The 19,356-nt window shown below is 45.0% G+C and overlaps 1 protein-coding gene across 2 annotated transcripts; it reads left to right on the top strand.

The window, feature by feature from the left end:
- The first annotated feature begins 1,321 nt into the window (after positions 1-1,321).
- On the top strand, positions 1,322-9,102 carry LOC134014003 (equilibrative nucleoside transporter 2-like). 2 transcript variants are annotated; one of them, XM_062453810.1, is made up of 13 exons: positions 1,322-1,419; positions 4,486-4,533; positions 4,983-5,064; positions 5,330-5,463; positions 5,546-5,685; positions 5,940-6,074; positions 6,280-6,377; positions 6,572-6,644; positions 6,814-6,917; positions 7,557-7,665; positions 7,788-7,873; positions 8,060-8,256; positions 8,413-9,102. In XM_062453810.1, exons 2-13 carry the CDS (start codon positions 4,502-4,504, stop codon positions 8,522-8,524), a joined length of 1,302 nt encoding a protein of 433 aa, XP_062309794.1. In that variant the 5' UTR covers positions 1,322-1,419; positions 4,486-4,501; the 3' UTR covers positions 8,525-9,102. The 2 variants fall into 2 exon arrangements, with proteins under 2 accessions (XP_062309794.1, XP_062309795.1); XM_062453811.1 differs by lacking the exon at positions 1,322-1,419 and adding an exon at positions 1,685-1,875.
- Positions 9,103-19,356: the final 10,254 nt, after the last annotated feature.

The raw sequence follows: 19,356 nt of genomic DNA, 5'->3' as shown, positions 1-19,356 counted from the left end.
AACTAGCAACTCACTGGCCCGATCGGGCCACTGCAAATTATTGATTTAAAAAAAAATTCGCATTGTAAAAGTTAACATCCTTCATATGTTTTGCTATCTTCTAAATGCATAAATAACTTTGCAGCTCGTGGGGCGCAAAGTTGGCTAATCAAGAGTTGAGGAGTGACGAGTGGTTGTCAAATTGTAATTCTCTAATCTCGATAATTTTTTTTAACAATTTAAAGTGAAGATGGCAGCGAAGTAGAGCTACGAGCTCAAACGGAAGCAACTTTTTTTATGGAACGAAGATGCACTGTGTCGTTTGTCGTATATTTTTACATTTTACAGAGGCACCGACAATTTTCGAAAACAATACCTGACCAGCCATGCTAGCAGTAGCAGACAGCACCTGGTTTGCGTGACAGCTAAACGGATGACAATCCATTTTCCAGGCCGTTGACTATGCTGGTCAGGAATTTAAATGTAGATGCCCATCGTGTTATTGCACGATTTATAACAACGGCATATCACGTAATTAAGACGGGCCAGCCGTTCGCCTCGTTCCCCCAGGCTATTGAACTGCAGCAGAAGAATGGTGTCGACTTGGGTACTTTGTATCATACTGATGAAATGCTATGGAAGCTTTTATATATTAGCATTGAGGGACCAGAGGTTTCAGTTGTGCAGAGAGATGGCTGTCAGCAGGGAAGAGAGCACGTCACGTTTGAGGTTAAAAGTCAATTGTTTTGCTGACTATTACCTTTTTATTTTTTATCACTAGAAATGTGATTACATGTTTGTTCTTTTTATATCCAGGATGTGTTTAATAAATGGTTAAACATGTTAACAGAATAACACAACTTATACGTCTTTGGTTTTGTTGTAACAATGATAAATTACAACTTTTGGAGGGGGGGGCCAGTAAAAATAGTCTTGGGGCCAGTAAGTTTTAAACCCACTGGCCCGGTGGGGACAGTGCCAAAAAATGTTAATGTTGAGCCCTGCATCATGTGTTTGCCTGTTGGTGACTTTTTCAGTAACACATACACACACATCCCTCTTGTGTTTGAATCCAGCAATTGCACTTTTATTTTATGGGGATTTTTTATTGCAATATAGCCTACTGTATAACCTATATTGCAATTATTTCAAATAATTACATGATATTGAAATGTGTCAATGTCGCTTTGAATTAAGGTGTCTGATACATTTTTATTTAAAATGAAAATTATGTCTGTTCGCTGGCATAGAAACACATGCAATAGCCTAACAACTCAGTGATTAGGCGATAGTGAAAAGAGTATAGCAGTCGTTTCCCTTCAGCAACAGTGTTTTTAGCGCGAAATAGTTCAAAGCGACCAGGAACAGCATGATCGCGCCAACATTTGAACTCCGTGTTTAAAGGATCTGTCCATTCAATGGTGGGAGCGTAATCACTTGGTAAGTAAAATACATCTTAATTGAAATGTATTTCTTACTGTGCTATTACTTAACACTCACAGGGTATCAACTATTGTTTAGCGCAAAAAAGGAATAGAGCCTGCTTTTTGTAGTTTGTGACAATGTCACACATGCCAAACAAGAAAATAACTAACTGAATATTAGTTAAGACACACATCACACATTACATAACCTTCTCGGTAATGTAGGCTACAGTAGGCTGATATGTTTTGTCTCCATAATAAGCAGTTGACTGCTATTTCAAATGAAGACAAACGCATGACGAATGGAACAGACGGAGTTGTTGCACGTGTTATTGAGTAGGCTAATCAACGTGTCATTTTGGGGTTACAGTAAGTGTAGTCATTAGATATTCTCTGGTGTAGTATTAGTACCACAGTGGATGAGCACCGGTGTCTGTATTGTACAGGAAATACACGAGGATCCAAGTCTAAGGTAACGAGGACGCGATTATCGTTAATAGTGTCTCCCTTATTTTGTTGTGTAGGCAACAATGTAGGCAGTAGTCTACATTTTCCTGTCGTGCCAATAATTTATAATGTAGGCTAACTCGCATTCTGTTTAGCACTTGGTAAACGAATACAAACTTTGTAAATATGTTACTAGTACACATGACATTTTGGAAAATACCGTGCCATTAGTGACAGACCTGCATCAAACTACTTTAGATAGTTTTTTAATTTGACTTTCAAGCACGAGGTAACTTAGCCACGTTTCGGCGTGATGCCTTCAGAGACAGGAAGCAGTTTGCCTTTGCGCCATTATACCGCGCCTGGCTACATTTTACACGTGCTTAAAGAGAAGTTACAGTTAATGAGTTGAGCGTACAAGTCCGATCAAGAAGCAGATACATGTGAACTTTACGAAAATCAATGCTATTAGTACTGTAGTATTCCTTTCACTTGGTCTTTAGAAATATAACTATTTTAGATGGAACATACGTTCTACATACGACTCAGACTCACCAAATATATGTTGTTCTTTTTGCTTCGTGTTTTTAGTATGACTGCCTAAGTATTGTGAAGTTCGGATCATTTTACTGATTCGGTTCTTTGAATCTCGTTCAGCAAAATGAACGAATCTTTTTTTTCGAGTCATTCGTTCATTTCGCGGGGGGGGGAATACGTCCACTGCAAACACGTATCATATTCTCACATTAGTGCATGTAAACCAGCAGATACTATTTTAAAAGAAATTCCTGCATTAAAATAATGTATCATGACAGTTTGTATGATTTTAAATGGTCATTTATTATCACGGAAAACAATTACGCTGCACTGAACTATAAGTAAAGTACAAAAACAGTGAAAATAACAAACCCTGTAATTATTACTTGTGAACGAATATCATTCACGTCTTACTAAACCTAGTCACACGAAAGTGAACTAAACAAATCCTTTCTGTTTCCTCTTCTGAGCCTATGCAGGTCACGTGAACGATCCAAAGATCCGTATCCGAAGACCCAGTCAAAATGAACGAATTGTTTCTGTTTTTGCTAGCTACCAGTACTGAGCCTATGCAGGTCACGTGAAAACCGATCCAAAGATCCGTATCCGAAGACCCAGTCAAAATGAACGAATCGTTTCTGTTTTTGCTAGCTACCAGTACTGAGCCTATGCAGGTCACGTGAAAAACGATCCAAAGATCCGTATCCGAAGACCCAGTCAAAATGAACGAATCGTTTCTGTTTTTGCTAGCTACCAGTACTGAGCCTATGCAGGTCACGTGAAAAACGATCCAAAGATCCGTATCCGAAGACCCAGTCAAAATGAACGAATCGTTTCTGTTTTTTCTAGCTACCAGTACTGAGCCTATGCAGGTCACGTGAAAAACGATCCAAAGATCCGTATCCGAATCGTTCCCAACCGTGTCTTCGGATCAATGTTTCGTTCTTCTGACAACCGGGTCTTCGGATCAATGATTCGTTCATCTGTCGGAAATAAACTCTACAAACAACCGTCATGTATGTGTGCAACCATTTGTAAAACTTGCTACAATAAAGGCAGGCAACTGTAGATTATCATGCCATTTCTCCTTGTTTTTATTCAGCTCAGGTAAATCAGCGATTTGCTGATGTTCCCTTTTGTGCTCGTCCCCTGTTCGTATCCGCAACTTTTCTTGACGTAAGCAAATAACTGGGGTGCTAGTTTACCAATTTCGGATTGGTTTCAAATTTGTAGCAAAAATCCGAAATTATTCTATAAAAAAGCTAGTAGTATGAGCCATGTTCGAGAATCGAACAGAATGTATTGGGGGAGATAATTTAGATATGTTGACTGGAGTTAATAGAATAAAAACGACTGGACAAGTCGGGTAGCAAAGCGGAAATGCAATACCACCTACATCCACCGGGGCCGTTGCCTCAAGCGAGGGGTGGGGGTCTGGCTCGTACCCGAAGACCCAGTAAAAATGAACAAATCATTTCTGTTTTCTCTAGCTACCAGTAATGAGCCTATGCAGGTCACGTGAAAAATGAAACAATCTGTTGTAAGGTTTTTTTAAACAAGAATTTTCTCATAATTTCTGTCCAATGAACCATGAATACTGGTAATAGAAATCATTTTAGTGTAAATACTGCTAAATAAACTTGCATTAACTATGCTGCAACGGTAGGTAAATAAGTATGCATGCTGTATCACCTGGAACATTTGGTCACTGAAGTAAACAAGCGAGTTAATTATTATCGTTCACGGTGTCTGGGAGCTGAGATGTGGTTATTTTGTACTGTGCCTAGGAAACCGGACTGCTGAAATAATGTTAGAACTATGCACTTCTGATCCTTGATCTGCTGCTGTATTTTCTATTATGCATTAATTGTATGTTGCTTTGGATAAAAGCGTCTGCTAAAATAATCAAATGGAAAAGGCCTTAGGCTATAAAAATGAAAGGGGATCACTTAATTTTTCAAGGTAATACAAATGGAGTATATGCAAATCGAAAAATGGCATAGCTGTAAATGTATTTACGTTAACTAATAAGCTCCCAGACCACTTTGGTTTTTGTGTTTGCACACAATTGTTTTAAAATCAATGAACATTTTTGCAGACTATAAAGCATCAAGATGGTTCTCCATAAGAGCATACCTGCGGACAGGTATGTGATCTTTTTTTAAATGTAATGTGAAGCTGCCACTAACCTACTTATTCTCAGCTAATATTTTGAGTAAGTTCAGCTACAAAGAGAGAGAGACCACAGGCACAGCAATACACTCAGTAGTTAGCATTTTACGTTGGGTGGCACTAGAGGATTCGTTTACTAGAGGATTCGTTTCTGTGGAGGTCCTGTCCACGTAGAAGATGACTTTGTGACAGGGCTGTGGAATATATCTCTAGCATGTTTTGTGTGTGTGGAGAGCTGCTGCCCACAGGTATGCATTCAAAGGGACATGAATCACTGTCTGTTAGCGGGATTCATTCAGTGGGATGGTGTGCAGCAAACAAATGTGCGGTTGCAACCCATGTCTGTGAGAAAGATGGATAAAGAGACCTAGGATTATATAGGATCATTGCAAAGCATAATAATAATCATGCCTCTGTGTTTAGAGGTTGTGCTGTGGCCGTCATCATCTTCATCCTGGGACTGGGAACTCTGTTGCCGTGGAATTTCTTTATTACTGCCACACAGGTATTGGTCAGATGCCCTCCTTTACCTCATGCACACTCATTTATGAATCCTCCCATTGGCAGAAATCTTTTATGACAAGCCATGTCATTACAACTGCTGTGTAACTCAGTTGACTTTTATTAGTATTTAACATGATATGTAATGACAGAATACGCAAATATGTTCAGTGAATTGTATTATTTTTTTTACCAAGGAACAGAGTAATATTGTACAGTTTGACTTTTGGAGCATGCAGTTAACATGTAGTTTCTATTGTTTTATGAAGTACTTTAATGGCCGCCTCAAAGTCAACGGCACAAGTGAAAACACAGACGACTACCACTACGATAACTGGATGACTCTTGTATCCCAGCTACCCCTGTTGTTGTTCACCTTACTCAACTCTTTCCTCTATCAGTGGTAAGCAACCCCTATTTAGATTTGAGATAGGAGTTAACCTGCACCAAATGTATGTGTAACACAAACTACATGTGTTTGGCAGGGTCACGGAGAGGGTGCGCATAGCCGTCAGTATGACCTCCATCCTGCTTCTCTTTGTCCTCACCGCCTGTCTGGTTAAGGTGCCCATGGCGCCGCAATATTTCTTCTCTGTCACCATGGCAACTATCTGGTTCATAAACAGTGAGTTTCCTTATCCACATCTGCAAAATGTGCTTAAAAATACTCGAGCGTACACACACACACACACACACACACAGCAACGTTTCTGAAACAATCCCTTGGGATTTTCCCTTTTTGCGTAACGAGTGATTTTGGCTGGATGTTGTCTTCAAACGTGTCGAATATGTGTGACCAATCCAACGTGACGAATATGTGTGACCGATCCAACGTGTCGAACATGTGTGACCGATCCAACGCGCCTTTCCCGTGGCCAGCGTTTGGAGCCGTGTTGCAGGGGAGCCTGTTTGGCTTAGTGGGGCTTCTCCCTCCGAGATACAGCACCCTGTTCATGAGTGGTCAAGGACTGGCCGGGATCTTCTCAGCCCTGGCCATGCTGCTGTCCATCTTCAGTGAGTACTGCTCTGTCCTACCCCTGCCCTCTGCTCTCCCGTCCTACCCTGCCCTGCCTCACTGTTTTCTGTTCTACAATGTCAAGCCCTGCCCTGTACTATCCTACCCTGCCAGACTCAGTCCCTCTGTCCCCCAATTGACCTTGTTCTACAGTGCCCTGTCCTGTCTAATCTAATCTACCGAATGTCTGTTTGCGGCATGTAGGCAATGCAGATAAGGAAACTGCTGCCCTGGGGTACTTCATAACCCCCTGTGTGGCCACCCTGCTCACTTTGCTCTGCTACCTAATTCTTCCACATCTGGTAAGTGCCCCTGTACAAAATTGAATAACCTGTACACCTGTTTGGATGTCAAACCTAGTACAGCTATTTATAGTGGTGGTTTAAATGTGTGTTTTTGCAGCAAGTAATGGGGTTATTTTGGATGAAATCAAAGTTTGTTTGTATAGTGACTATTGAGTTTGGATTACTCTCAAAAATGTTCTTTGTGACCCTAGGAATTTGCCCAGTTCTATTTAAAGAAAAGCCATGGTCAGCTGGAGACCACCAATGAGCTCATCAAATCTGCTGGTAGGTTAAGGTTAATAATGTCAACATATAAAAACACAGTGTAAAGGTACATGATACAATAATTTAGGTATGGGTAAGTTTAATAACAAAGTTGCAGATGATATCCAAAACTTGAGCCAATAATTGCCTGTGCCAATTTAGCAATGCCCTTGTTTTTAATGTATGAAAGAAAAAGGGTCCCTCTACAAAGTCAGTGGGATGGAGAAAAGCCTGGTTGTCATGGAGAACGCTGATTCCCAGAGAAGGTCTTCAGTGCAGGCTGTCTTCAAAAAGGTTCCTTATCTTATCCATCGATGCATCTATCCATGTAAATACACAGGTGAGCCAAAACATTATGACCACTCACAGGTGAAGCTAATAAGGTTGATCATCTCAAAACAAGGGCACATGTCCAGGTAGATTAGATTAGTGAACAGTTATTATACGTGCTGGATGCAAGTAAGGACCTGAGTGACTTTGACGAGGGCAGAGTAGTTCTGGCCAGACGGCTGGATCAGAGTGTCCCTGACACGGCCAGGCTTGTGGGGTGTTCCCGGTCAGCAGTGGTGAGGACCTAGCGACAGAGGACCATGGAGGGTCAGACCACAAACCAACACCGGGACCGGGGTGCTGGACGCCCGAGGCTCATCGATGCACGAGTGCAACAAAGGCGTCCGTCTGGTCCACTGTGGCTCCACCTCGCAGCTGACAGGACTTGAAGGGTCCCAGAGACCACAGGACACCTTCGGGTATAGTCGAGTCCATGCCTTGGTGGTTCTGAGCTGTTTTTGGCAGCACACTGAAACCCAGCAGCATCTTAGGCAGGTGGTCATAATGTTTTAGCTCATCGGTGTGTGTGTGTATATACTGTATATGTATGTGTGTGTATGACAATCGGCCCCTTGTGGATCGTGTCCCCTGTGTACTGTACAGATCTGGGTGATGGCACTTTGTGTGACGTCCGTGCTGGCTGTGACGCTCTCTGTGTTCCCAGCGGTGACGGTCAAAGTGAAGACTATATTTAAGGAAAGCAAGGACTGGGGTGAGTAAGTGGCCACCAAAGGTCAAGGACAACCGGGTTCAATCCGACCTTGGGGTCAATGCTGAAAGACTAAACCTGTACATTCCTACATTCCTTTATTCTCCCTTTTTGTCCTCCATCAGAACCCTACTTCCTCTGTGTGTGTTGCTTCATCGTGTTTAACGTCATGGACCTGATCGGCCGCAGTGCCACATCTCTGGCTCAGTGGGTGAGTCAGGATACATGCCGCTCTTACCCATCTTGGCAACTGCTTAGACGGCCACAATGGCAGCTTAGCACCTGGCTTGGAAATGTTCATCCGTAAAGTCATCAAAATACCAAAGCAAAAACGATAATTGACGTGTCGTCTCTGCTGCTCATGTCTTTTTTTGTTGGGTGGGGGGGGGTCATACAGCCCTCGAAGGAAAGCCGTTGGTTCCCTGTCCTGGTTTTGTCTCGGGTCGTCTTCGTCCCCCTCGTCATGCTCTGTAACGTGGAACACTCCCGCCTGCCCGTCCTCTTCTCCCACGACGTGGCCTTCGTCTGCATCATGACCTTATTCGCCCTCTCCAACGGATACTGCATCTGCCTCTGCATGACCTACGCGCCACAGTTAGTCCGAACTTTTGACAGCTCTGAATACGTTCATTCGTTAACACTGATTTGCTTCTGTCGAGAGTTTTCTTTGAAGTCAGTTCAGTGCTGGTCTTTAGGGTCCTATCTAGTTCAAGTGGATGCTGTGTGTGACCGTTGCTCTCTCCTCCACAGGTTGGTGAGGTCGAAGGACTGCGAGACGGCAGGGGCTCTGATGACCTTCTTCCTGGCGCTGGGGCTCTCCGTTGGGGCGGCTTGCTCCTTCCTCCTGGGGGCTCTGTTGTAGCAGGACCTTGACGCTACAGGGATAGGTTTAGCCCAGTGGTTATGAATTAGATATTTTTTTATGAGGTTCAAATCCCGCCCCCTTCCCCCCCTCTGTTTGTCGCTTTGGGATCAAATTGTCTGCTTTTTCCCAATTGTTTACCCAAAGCAATTATATTTGCTTTCCTATTGATTCTGTTTTATTTTTTATATTATTTGGGGAAAGCTTCTGCATTGTGCTGTATCAGAAAAACCAAGGCCCTATGACCTACTGTAATACACAACGTAATCTTTAATTAGGTAATAAAACTGATCATTATGAAGTTATGTATTATAGATGACAGTTTTATGTTATTCCATGTTAAGTGAACAATTTGCAATCATATGTTCATTGTGTTCAACTAAAACAAAAAATTAATTGACTATTTATTGAATATTTTTTTAAGCAATGCCTGGGATGTATTTATTTTTGAGCCTTTAATACTATAATATTCTTTTTTATATGCATAGTTTTTTAAAATATTTTTTTACCATCTTTTTATACCTTTTAAATGTTGTTTGACTTCATTTTGTTGCTTTGTAGAATTGAAAATAAACTTTTTGTTAAAGGAATGTATTTATTCTCTAAAAGAAGATGAATGTATATCATTTAGATCAGTTTAATGAATGTCTAAAATATTTTCAGTCAGCCATAGAGAATGGAAAACCACCACATGTGGACTGCCTTTTCGTGTCAAAAGCTTGTTGGAGTTGCAATAAGAGTAAGATGGCATCACAATAACAAACAATCTAATTCTAATAAAAAACGAGAATGATATACACCCACTACCGTGAAGTCAAGTATATGTATTGTGGTATCATGAGAGGCTAGACCACGGTGCGTGGTGTAGGGCAGTGCATCAAACCGGTATTTCGTTTGACATTTGACAGTATAACCTTCAAATGCACAAAGCAACCCTTCTGTCTGCTTCTTTCTCAAGTAGCTTTTTCGTTTTTTCCATTAATACTCCAATTGATAATTATTAGTATAAGAGTATAGGGCTTCAAAATGTTTTGGCAGTAACTAAGGTTACGGCTTCAGTATGAAAAAAGATTCAATGTGCAATGCATAATAGATTTTCCTAGACAAAAATAATTAGAATGAGATGGATCTAAAGAATTTAACCTGTAATGTACTTAAAATTTATTTTGACTGTTTTTGCTGTATAATAATAGAAAACGTACATCTTACTCCAGAAGAAATGTATACAATTTAATGTTTCGAAGCATACTTCTTAAAAGTATATCAAAAGTGAACTATTTTCAAAGCATACTTAAAAGTACTTCAAAAGTGAACTATTATCTAAGTATACTTCTTAAAAGTATATCAAAAGTGAACTATTTTCAAAGCATACTTAAAAGTATATCAAAAGTGAACTATTTTTTAAGTATACTTCTTAAAAGTATATCAAAAGTGAACTAGAGAGGGTACAATTTCTGGGGAAATTGTAGGGTGTGCTTGCTTGCGTCGGTTGCACAGGGGTCCGTTTTTGAATGACATTTTTACAACTGATATTTCTGTATATTTTATATAAAAATGCATACTTATTTATAAAGATTACATAGATTTAAAAGCATTTTTTTTTTTTGCTGCTCATTTACAACTGAAAATACGAGTGAAATGTAGAATGAAATAGATGTCTTCTCATTTCCCCTGCAAGAGGCTGCCTCATCGTTGAATCAAAACGAATAAATTTGGCAGACCGGTGTAAAAATTGACCTAATCTCTATAACTTAAACGTCATTTTAAGTTTTCCCTTCTCGTGATATTTTCAGGCATTTAGCCTACTCATTGCATTCATTCCCCCTCCCCTCCCTCCCCTCCCCTCCATTCCCCCTCCCCCACCTTACCGCGGTGGAGGGGTTTGCGTGTCCTAATGATCCTGGAAGCTATGTTGTCGGGGGCTTTATGCCCCTGGTAGGGTCACCCAAGGCAAACAGGTTCCAGGCGAAGGATCAGACAAAGCGTGGCTCAAAAACTACCATGAAGAAAACTAACAATGGTTCTCAGTTGCCCCTGCCCGGAAGCGGGTCACCGGGGCCCCCCCCCTGGAGCCAGGCCCGGGGGTGGGGCTCGATGGCGAGCGCCTGGTGGCCGGGCCTTTTCCCATGGGGCCCGGTCGGGCACAGCCCGAAGAGACAACGTGGGACCCCCTTCCAGTGGGCTCACCATCCGCAGGAGGGGTCATGGGGGTCGGGTGCAGTGCGAGACGGGCGGCGACCGAAGGCGGGGGCCTTGGCGGTCCGATCCTCGGCTGCAGAAGCTAGCTCTAGGGACGTGGAACGTCACCTCGCTGGCGGGAAAGGAGCCGGAGCTGGTGCGCGAGGTAGAGAAGTTCCGGCTAGATATAGTCGGCCTCGCCTCGACGCACAGCATCGGCTCCGGAACCAGTCTCCTTGAGAGGGGCTGGACTCTCTTCCACTCTGGAGTTGCCCTCGGTGAGAGGCGTCGAGCTGGGGTACTTGTTTCCCCTCGGTTCGGCGCCTGTACGTTGGGGTTCACCCCGGTGGACGAGAGGGTAGCCTCCCTCCGCCTTCGGGTGGGGGGACGGGTCCTCACTGTTGTTTGTGCTTATGCACCAAATGGCAGTGCAGAGTACCCACCCTTTTTGGAGTCTCTGGGAGGGGTGCTGGAAAGCGCTCCTCCCGGAGATTCCCTCATCCTCCTGGGGGACTTCAATGCTCATGTGGGCAATGACAGTGAGACCTGGAGGGGCGTGATTGGGAGGAACGGCCCCCCCAATCTGAACCCGAGTGGTGTTTTGTTGTTGGACTTCTGTGCTAGACACGGCTTGTCCATAACGAACACCATGTTCAAGCATAAGGGTGTCCATATGTGCACTTGGCACCAGGACACCTGAGGTCTCAGTTCGATGATAGACTTTGTAGTCGTGTCGTCGGATCTGAGGCCGAATGTCTTGGACACTCGGGTGAGGAGAGGGGCGGAGCTGTCAACTGATCACCACCTGGTGGTGAGTTGGCTACGATGGTGGGGGAAGACGCCGGTCAGGCCTGGCAAGCCCAAACGTAATGTGAGGGTCTGCTGGGAACGGCTGGCAGAATCCCCTGTCAGAAGGAGCTTCAACTCCCACCTCCGGGAGAGCTTCGACCATGTCTTGGGGGAGGCCGGGGACATTGAGTCCGAATGGGCCATGTTCCGGGCCTCCATTGTTGAGGCGGCTGACCGGAGCTGCGGACGCAAGGCGGTCGGTGCATGTCGCGGCGGTAACCCTCGGACTCGGTGGTGGACGCCGGAGGTGAGGGAAGCCGTCAAGCTGAAGAAGGAGGCCTATCGGACTTTGTTGGCTGGTAGGACTCCAGAGGCAGCTGATGTGTACCGGCAGGCCAAGCGGAATGCGGCTTTGGCGGTCGCGGAGGCAAAAACCCGGGCGTGGGAGGAGTTCGGCGAGGCCATGGAGAATGACTTCCGAACGGCTTCGAAAAGGTTCTGGACCACCATCCGGCGACTCAGGAGGGGGAAGCAGTGCACTGTCAACGCTGTATATGGTGGGGATGGTGCGCTGCTGACCTCGATGGGGGACGTCCTGGATCGGTGGAAGGAATACTTTGAAGACCTCCTTAATCCCACCAACACGCGTTCCGACGTGGAGGCAGAGTCTGGGGACATTGGGGGGGGCCCTTCTATCTCTGGGGCTGAGGTCGCCGAGGTGGTTGAAAAGCTCCGCGGTGGCAAGGCCCCTGGGGTGGATGAGGTCCGCCCGGAGTTCCTTAAGGCTCTGGATGTTGTAGGGCTGTCTTGGTTGGCACGACTCTGCAACATCGCGTGGACATCAGGGACAGTGCCTCTGGACTGGCAGACCGGGGTGGTGGTTCCCCTCTTTAAAAAGGGGGACCGGAGGGTGTGCTCCAACTTTAAGGGGATCACACTCCTCAGCCTCCCTGGGAAAGTCTATTCAGGGGTGCTGGAGAGGAGGGTCCGTCGGATTGTCGAACCTTGGATTCAGGAGGAGCAATGTGGTTTTCGTCCTGGCCGTGGAACTGTGGACCAGCTCTATACCCTCGGCAGGGTTCTGGAGGGTGCATGGGAGTTCGCCTAACCAGTCTACACATGTTTTGTGGATTTGGAAAAGGCGTTCGACCGTGTCCCTCGGGGGCTCATGTGGGGGGTGCTCCGGGAGTACGGGGTACCGGACTCCCTGATCGGGGCTGTTCGGTCCCTGTACGACCGGTGCCAGAGTTTGGTCCGCATTGCCGGTAGTAAGTCGAACTTGTTCCCGGTGAGGGTTGGACTCCGCCAGGGCTGCCCTTTGTCACCGATTCTGTTCATAACTTATATGGACAGAATTTCTAGGCGCAGCCAGGGCGTTGAGGGGGTCCGGTTTGGGGACCTCAGGATCGGGTCGCTGCTTTTTGCGGATGATGTGGTCCTGTTGGCTTCATCGGGCCGTGACCTCCAGCTCTCACTGGAGCGGTTCGCAACCGAATGCGAAGCGGCTGGGATGGGAATCAGCACCTCCAAATCTGAGGCCATGGTTATCGACCGGAAAAAGGTGCAATCTCCGGGTCGGGGAGGAGATCTTGTCCCAAGCGGAGGAGTTCAAGTATCTCGGGGTTTTGTTCACGAGTGAGGGAAGGATGGAGAGCGAGATCGACAGGCGGATCGGTGCGGCGTCCGCAGTGATGCGGGCTCTGCATCGGTCCGTTGTGGTGAAGAAGGAGCTGAGTCGAAAGGCGAAGCTCTCTATTTACCAGTCGATCTACGTTCCTACCCTCACCTATGGTCACGAACTGTGGGTAGTGACCGAAAGAACGAGATCGCGAATACAAGCGGCCGAAATGAGTTTTCTCCGCAGGGTGTCCGGGCTCTCCCTTAGAGATAGGGTGAGAAGCTCGGTCATCCGGGAGGGGCTCAGAGTAGAACCGCTGCTCCTCCGCGTCGAGAGGGGCCAGTTGAGGTGGCTCGGGCATCTGATAAGGATGCCTCCTGGACGCCTCCCTGGTGAGGTGATCTGGGCACGTCCCACTGGGAAGAGGCCCCGGGGAAGACCCAGGACACGCTAGAGGGACTATGTCTCTCGGCTGGCCTGGGAACGCCTCGGGGTCCCCCAGGAAGAGCTGGTGGAAGTGGCCGGGGAGAGGAAAGTCTGGGCCTCCCTGCTTAGGTTGCTTCCCCCGCGACCCGACCCCCGGACAAGCGGAAGATGATGGATGGATTGCATTCATTCATTAATAAAGAACCCCCTTTGAAGATTATTCTACGACGTTACCCGGCAGTAGTAGATTGAATCGCGATTCAAACAGTACCATCTGCTAACTGAAAATATGCCCCCCAAAACGTAAATAAGCTTGACATTTATTTAGTGGAAAATCGCTCATTCATAAAAAGCTCACTGGTAGCGATCATTGTCAGTAACCTGTGTGGAAAAGCTGCCCCGGTAAATTATACTACTACGGTACAGTACTAGACTACTGCTGTGTTCGTCTTGGTAGCGATTGCGTTGTTTTAATTGGATTTAACGTTCCGTTGTACGGTTTAGGCTGAAATTAATTATTTTCATGAACAGATTGACAACGTTTAGGCTGTGGCAATGAAGTTCAGGTTAGTAGTTAGATAGACTTTTGATTTAAGTAAGGGGAGTGCCGAACATGTTCTGTCGCCGTTTGACTTCCTAAACAGCTGTGTAGATGTTTTTGTAGTGTCTCGCGTAGGCTACAGCGTTGCAGTGAGCTACAGTACACTGGTTTGAAACCACAGGTAATGGTAATTTCACCAACAAATCGTTTACTAATGTCAGAATAAATCCTACAACGAAAATGTATATGTGAGGAATGTTTATTTTAACGATTGAAAACAGATAACGCTACATCATAGACCACTGTAGTATGTGTTGCCTGGGCAACACAGGCTAATGTCATGATGCTAATACTTCAGTGAAATAATAGACTACTGTTTCCGAAAGTAGATGTACTTCCTTAATAATATCAGCTTATATTGTACATTACACATCACAATTGTGTGTCATATCACAAAGTAAAATGAGTAAATAGTTATCACCCTGGCCTCTTTGCTTGTGGCGTTTCTGCAGCTGCCTTGCAGTAAAGCTATAGTTAGCCTAGCTATCCCCCAAGTTAACAGATGCGAAACCAATGTTCTGCCAAAGGTAGTCACGCGTGTTTTCGTGACGTTAGTGACGTAGTGACGTTAGTAACGTCAGTGACGGTGGCTAGCAAATTTGCCACCGTTAGCTTCACTTTTCGCCACAAAAACGTAACTTGAGCCTAAACCATGCAACGGAACGTAAATCCCAATAGAAGCAACTCAATCGCTACCAAGACGAAACTTTTGACACCTAGGTTGTCTATGTAGGCCAAATATTGACTGAGTTTTAGGGGGGCAAAAAGAATAATAATAATATATATGTGAGAGAACAAAGGTTGTGCTCTCGCCGAAGGCTTGAGCACACCCAACTAAAAGTGTACTATCCATATTTTTGTATACTTATAGTATACTTTAATATACTTCTTTTTTGTAAGGGCCTTACGAGCATGTTTGGGAAACGCACGTAAGAAATATTGATGGTTTCGTTATTTTGCTCGAACGTTGCTACCATCCATCGTTATCGGGAAACGCAGCCCAGGTCAATCCATTTGTTTAATTTCCAAGAGATTCCCAGATCGGCCATAACAAACGTACGTTTTTTCTTTTGGGAAACATGCCAAATACTATTGGGGTTATCGACAGCACTCATGTGCATATACAAGCACTTCATGAGAAGAAGTGGGAGTACGTCAACCGAAAAGGGAGGCACAGCATCAACATCCAACTTGTGGGCGACGTTGATCTCATCATCACAAACTGTGATGTGAAGTGGCCTGGGTCTGTCCATGATGCATGTATCCTGAGGGAGAGTGCTCTTTACAGAGAGCTCCAAACAAGCCGACCAGATGGTATAGTATTAGGAGATGGTGCCTATCGACTCCTACCATGGCTGATGAGGGCGAAGGTTGTCCAGAGGAAGAGGCTCAGCAGCAACAGGATGGGGGCCAGGTAGAGTCAACCCATGTAGCAGAAGTGACAGGTCCTCACAGAGGCTGTAGTGGAGGGACTGGTCCTCACAGAGGCCGTAGTGGAGGGACTGGTCCTCACAGAGGCTGTAGTGGAGGGACTGGTCCTCACAGAGGCTGTAGTGGAGGGACTGGTCCTCACAGAGGCCGTAGTGGAGGGACTGGTCCTCACAGAGGCCGTAGTGGAGGGACTGGTCCTCACAGAGGCCGTAGTGGAGGGACTGGTCCTCACAGAGGCCCTGGACAAAGGACTGGAGTATGGCTAAGAGCAAGGATACAGTAAATGAACAGTGCCATATGAAACATTTCATATGGCACCTTGTACTATACAGTCCATATGGAAACGGGAGATCTTAGTGCCTGTGCACATGAAGAGGGGTGTGGGGAGTGGAGGAGAGAGAAGCGTGAAGGGGAAATTAGCTAGAGGAGAGCTGTCCTAGACAACAACATTCAGGTGGCTCTGTTTTTGCTGGACAGGTGGGTAAATCCAGTTTGTTTTTTGTAAATGGACGTTGTTCGCCTTACTACCAACACAAGGATATAATTAACTAGAGTCAGCTCTAACCTTGGTGAAGCTACTTGATTGTCTTTATTGATATCATCCTAACCAGACAGGTAAATCATTAGAAATATGTCATATGAAAAGGCTGACCTAGCCAAATACAAGTAGCTAAATAGCTAGTTGTAGAAACTACTTAGCCTAGCTAAGAAACTACTTAGCCCTCTTAGCCCTCCCCCATTTGGGAGGGCTAAAACATGGGAAACATTTTGAATGAATTTAATCCTAAATTTAAATTTTAAATAAAATTGAATCCTTGGTGCTGAACTATCAGATGGCTATAGCGCTGTCTTTGGTTTTGAACAATGACAAATAGGCTGCTGTTGTGCTGACACAATTGTGCTTTTGTTATTTTTAAACTTTTTTATTTCTCTCTCACATTGCTGAATATATGCTATAGTTAAAGGTAGACAGCAATCAGTCTATTGGCAGTGGTATAAGATAATAGATGGAGATACATTTTGAGTGGATTTAGGGGAGGAGCCTCAAGCTCCGACTTTGCGGGGAGGCCTCTGCAAAGTTCCAGCCCCTACTGCCTGGAGGTGGCATGGAAGGCGAGGAAAGGAAGCCAGCGGAGCTTTGGGAAGGACGTGATGAAGGGCTCGAGCCCGCAAGTGCCTCAGCAGGACAACTTCAGCGACTGTGGACTGTACATCCTGCTGTATGTGGAAAGCTTCATCCGGGTGAGAGCAGAGGTTGGACCGGACATTCAGCACACTAGCCCAAAAAGCTTTGGAGATGTGGAGCATTCAGTGTGCTTTGATTGTCACCACGTAGTTATTTGGAAACTCCAAAGTATATATTTTTAATATGAACCATGATTATCTTTAAAATATCAATGAACTAACGATAACCCTTTTTAAATTGATGTTGCCATGCAGAATCCACTTCCTCCTTCTCATCTCCCCGTCAACCTGTCGGAGATTACATTTAGTCATTTAGCAGACGCTCTTATCCAGAGCGACTTACAGTAAGTACAGGGACATTCTCCCCGAGGCAAGTAGGGTGAAGTGCCTTGCCCAAGGACACATCGTCCTTTGCACGGCCGGGAATCAAACCGGCAACCTTCTGATGGCGGCCCAGGGCTCGGCCCCGGGCTCCCTCCAGGAGCAGGACCGGGGGAGGGAGGGTGGTGTGGACACTGGGTCAGAGCCCTCCTGTCTGACCCTCAGTTGAACTGGTGCTGCTATGCTCTGACACATTGGTCTTGTTGGGCCTGGTCTTGCCCAGACTGGCTTTCTAAGGTCTGATCGGCAGCCTCCCCGTGTGTCAGTATGGAAAATTAACCAATGGGCCGCTGTCCCTGCTTTATGGGCCGGCCGTTTTATCATATCAGCCACAAGTGCGGCGGCCCACCGGGCATTTGCCCGGAATGCCAGATTACCAGTCCAGGCCTGGTTGGCATCACTGTTTGAATTCCATATCTTCTTGATTGTTACATTTATTATTTAGAAGTAATATATATAGCTTCATTGGAAAGATATGGGAGAGTCAGTTTTGTAACTATTCACAATAGTGACACGGCTGTACTGAGGACCCAAACGCACGACACACACACACTTTGGTCTAGATGTGAGCTGATCTTTATTTGAGAGACGGGGAGGACGGTGGAGGGTAGCTGGTGGATGGTGGAGCGGGGTACCGGTAGGAGGAATAGAGGATTGGAAGCGGTGATCTGGTGGTAGACAGGAACAAGCGTTAGCACAAAAACAGGCGTAGACAAGTCTAACACGGAAAGCCAGTAATACAGACGTGAGGTCGGTGATTTAACAAACTGGCGAGTAGTGGATGACAATCCGGAGTTCAAGAGCTGTGGTGTTGATGAGGGAATGAGCCGCAGGTGGGTTGAGTTACCGGGAGGGAGTGAAGAAACGGAATGGATGACTGGACCTGGAATAAACAGACGGAACAGACTAGAACCCGGCCTGGCCTAGGCCGGGGACATGACAAATAGTTTGGTGTAGCAGAGTAGCATAGCATTTGACAGCACATCAAGAGGAGGTAAATTCAAATCCCCCCCTGTAAATTCTTTGGATTGAAGCATCTACTAAATGATGACATCGTTAAGGCAATGCAGGTAAACCCACAATCATAGAAGCCCCACTTCAAATCAGACAAACTAATCCCAGGCTCTCAGGCATTTCAACAATTTATCATGCAACACCTTGTATTTCTCACACATTTCAACCATTTCTCTCGCTGAGAAGTAAGGGATAACTTCTCCCGCTGTATACAATTAATGGACGAGTTGCAGATTTCTGCCGAGTTGATAGTTGTCTCGAGTTACACAGCTACGAGCCAGCCAATCAGAAACATCACCTGCAAACTTTTGATAAGACTTGAGAGCCCTGCAAAGGGTTTAGTTGAGAGTTGCCTTATTACATCCAAACAAACATGTTCTGCAGTGTTTAAGTCCAAGTAAAATGTTCACTTGTTGTCACGTTCTTTTTTGGCTGTTGATATGGCTCCTGTTGAGAAGACAGACAAATGATTACTGTCAGAAAGGCTTCACTTTGTCCACATCCAATTTGGCTAATGAACACCATTGCAGTTTGTATGAGAAGATTCCAGTGAGGTAGGAGAGAAATGTGTAAACTGCCCTGTTATCAGGCTATCATCTGGTAAATAAGACAATTAACCCCTTTGTTTTACAACCATTCAGTCTCATGACCCTTGACTTGCGAATGTAAATACAGAGAATGTGTGTCCATATTCTACAACAATGGATGAAGATCAGTGTGCATTGGACTGGTCATCTGCAACATTATTCAGGATGTTTGTTTAGGACATGTATTATTGAAACAGCTTCTGACTATTTTTGTATCCAATCGAGCAAGTCGTTTTCTATGATACTTGAAGGCTAAAGGGGAATTACTTCACATCTACAAGTCCATCTAAGTATACCTAAATGATGATCTTATCCACTATTGTAACGTAAATGTACAAAACGATAAAGCACAATATTAAACTTAAGAAACAAGTTTGTTGAGATACGATTTGAATTATTATTACAATCACGAATATTACACATACTCATGAGAACAATGGACATCCAATGCTGACAATAACATCCTTCTGTAAACATGTAAAAAATGCAGTGAAATACAGTTTGTCAGTAACTTCTGTCCTCTGTTCACAAGTAGTTTGGAAACACTTCACCCAATTTAGGTGAACTGTCACAAAACAAATCAACCAAGATAGAGAAGGTATTTCAGACAACTTTATTTGTA

Source organism: Osmerus eperlanus, chromosome 27, assembly GCF_963692335.1.
Source record: "Osmerus eperlanus chromosome 27, fOsmEpe2.1, whole genome shotgun sequence".
Taxonomy (NCBI): domain Eukaryota; kingdom Metazoa; phylum Chordata; class Actinopteri; order Osmeriformes; family Osmeridae; genus Osmerus; species Osmerus eperlanus.
This window is presented reverse-complemented; position numbering and strand designations above follow the sequence as displayed.

Bases quoted from the DNA above. Each gene is read 5' to 3' on its own strand.
- LOC134014003 (XM_062453810.1), top strand. From the start codon at position 4,502: ATGGTTCTCCATAAGAGCATACCTGCGGACAG. The intron at 5,464-5,545 runs GTAAGCAACCCC...TGTGTTTGGCAG, and splicing joins AACTCTTTCCTCTATCAGTG to GGTCACGGAGAGGGTGCGCA. The intron at 6,645-6,813 runs GTAGGTTAAGGT...AATGTATGAAAG, and splicing joins TGAGCTCATCAAATCTGCTG to AAAAAGGGTCCCTCTACAAA.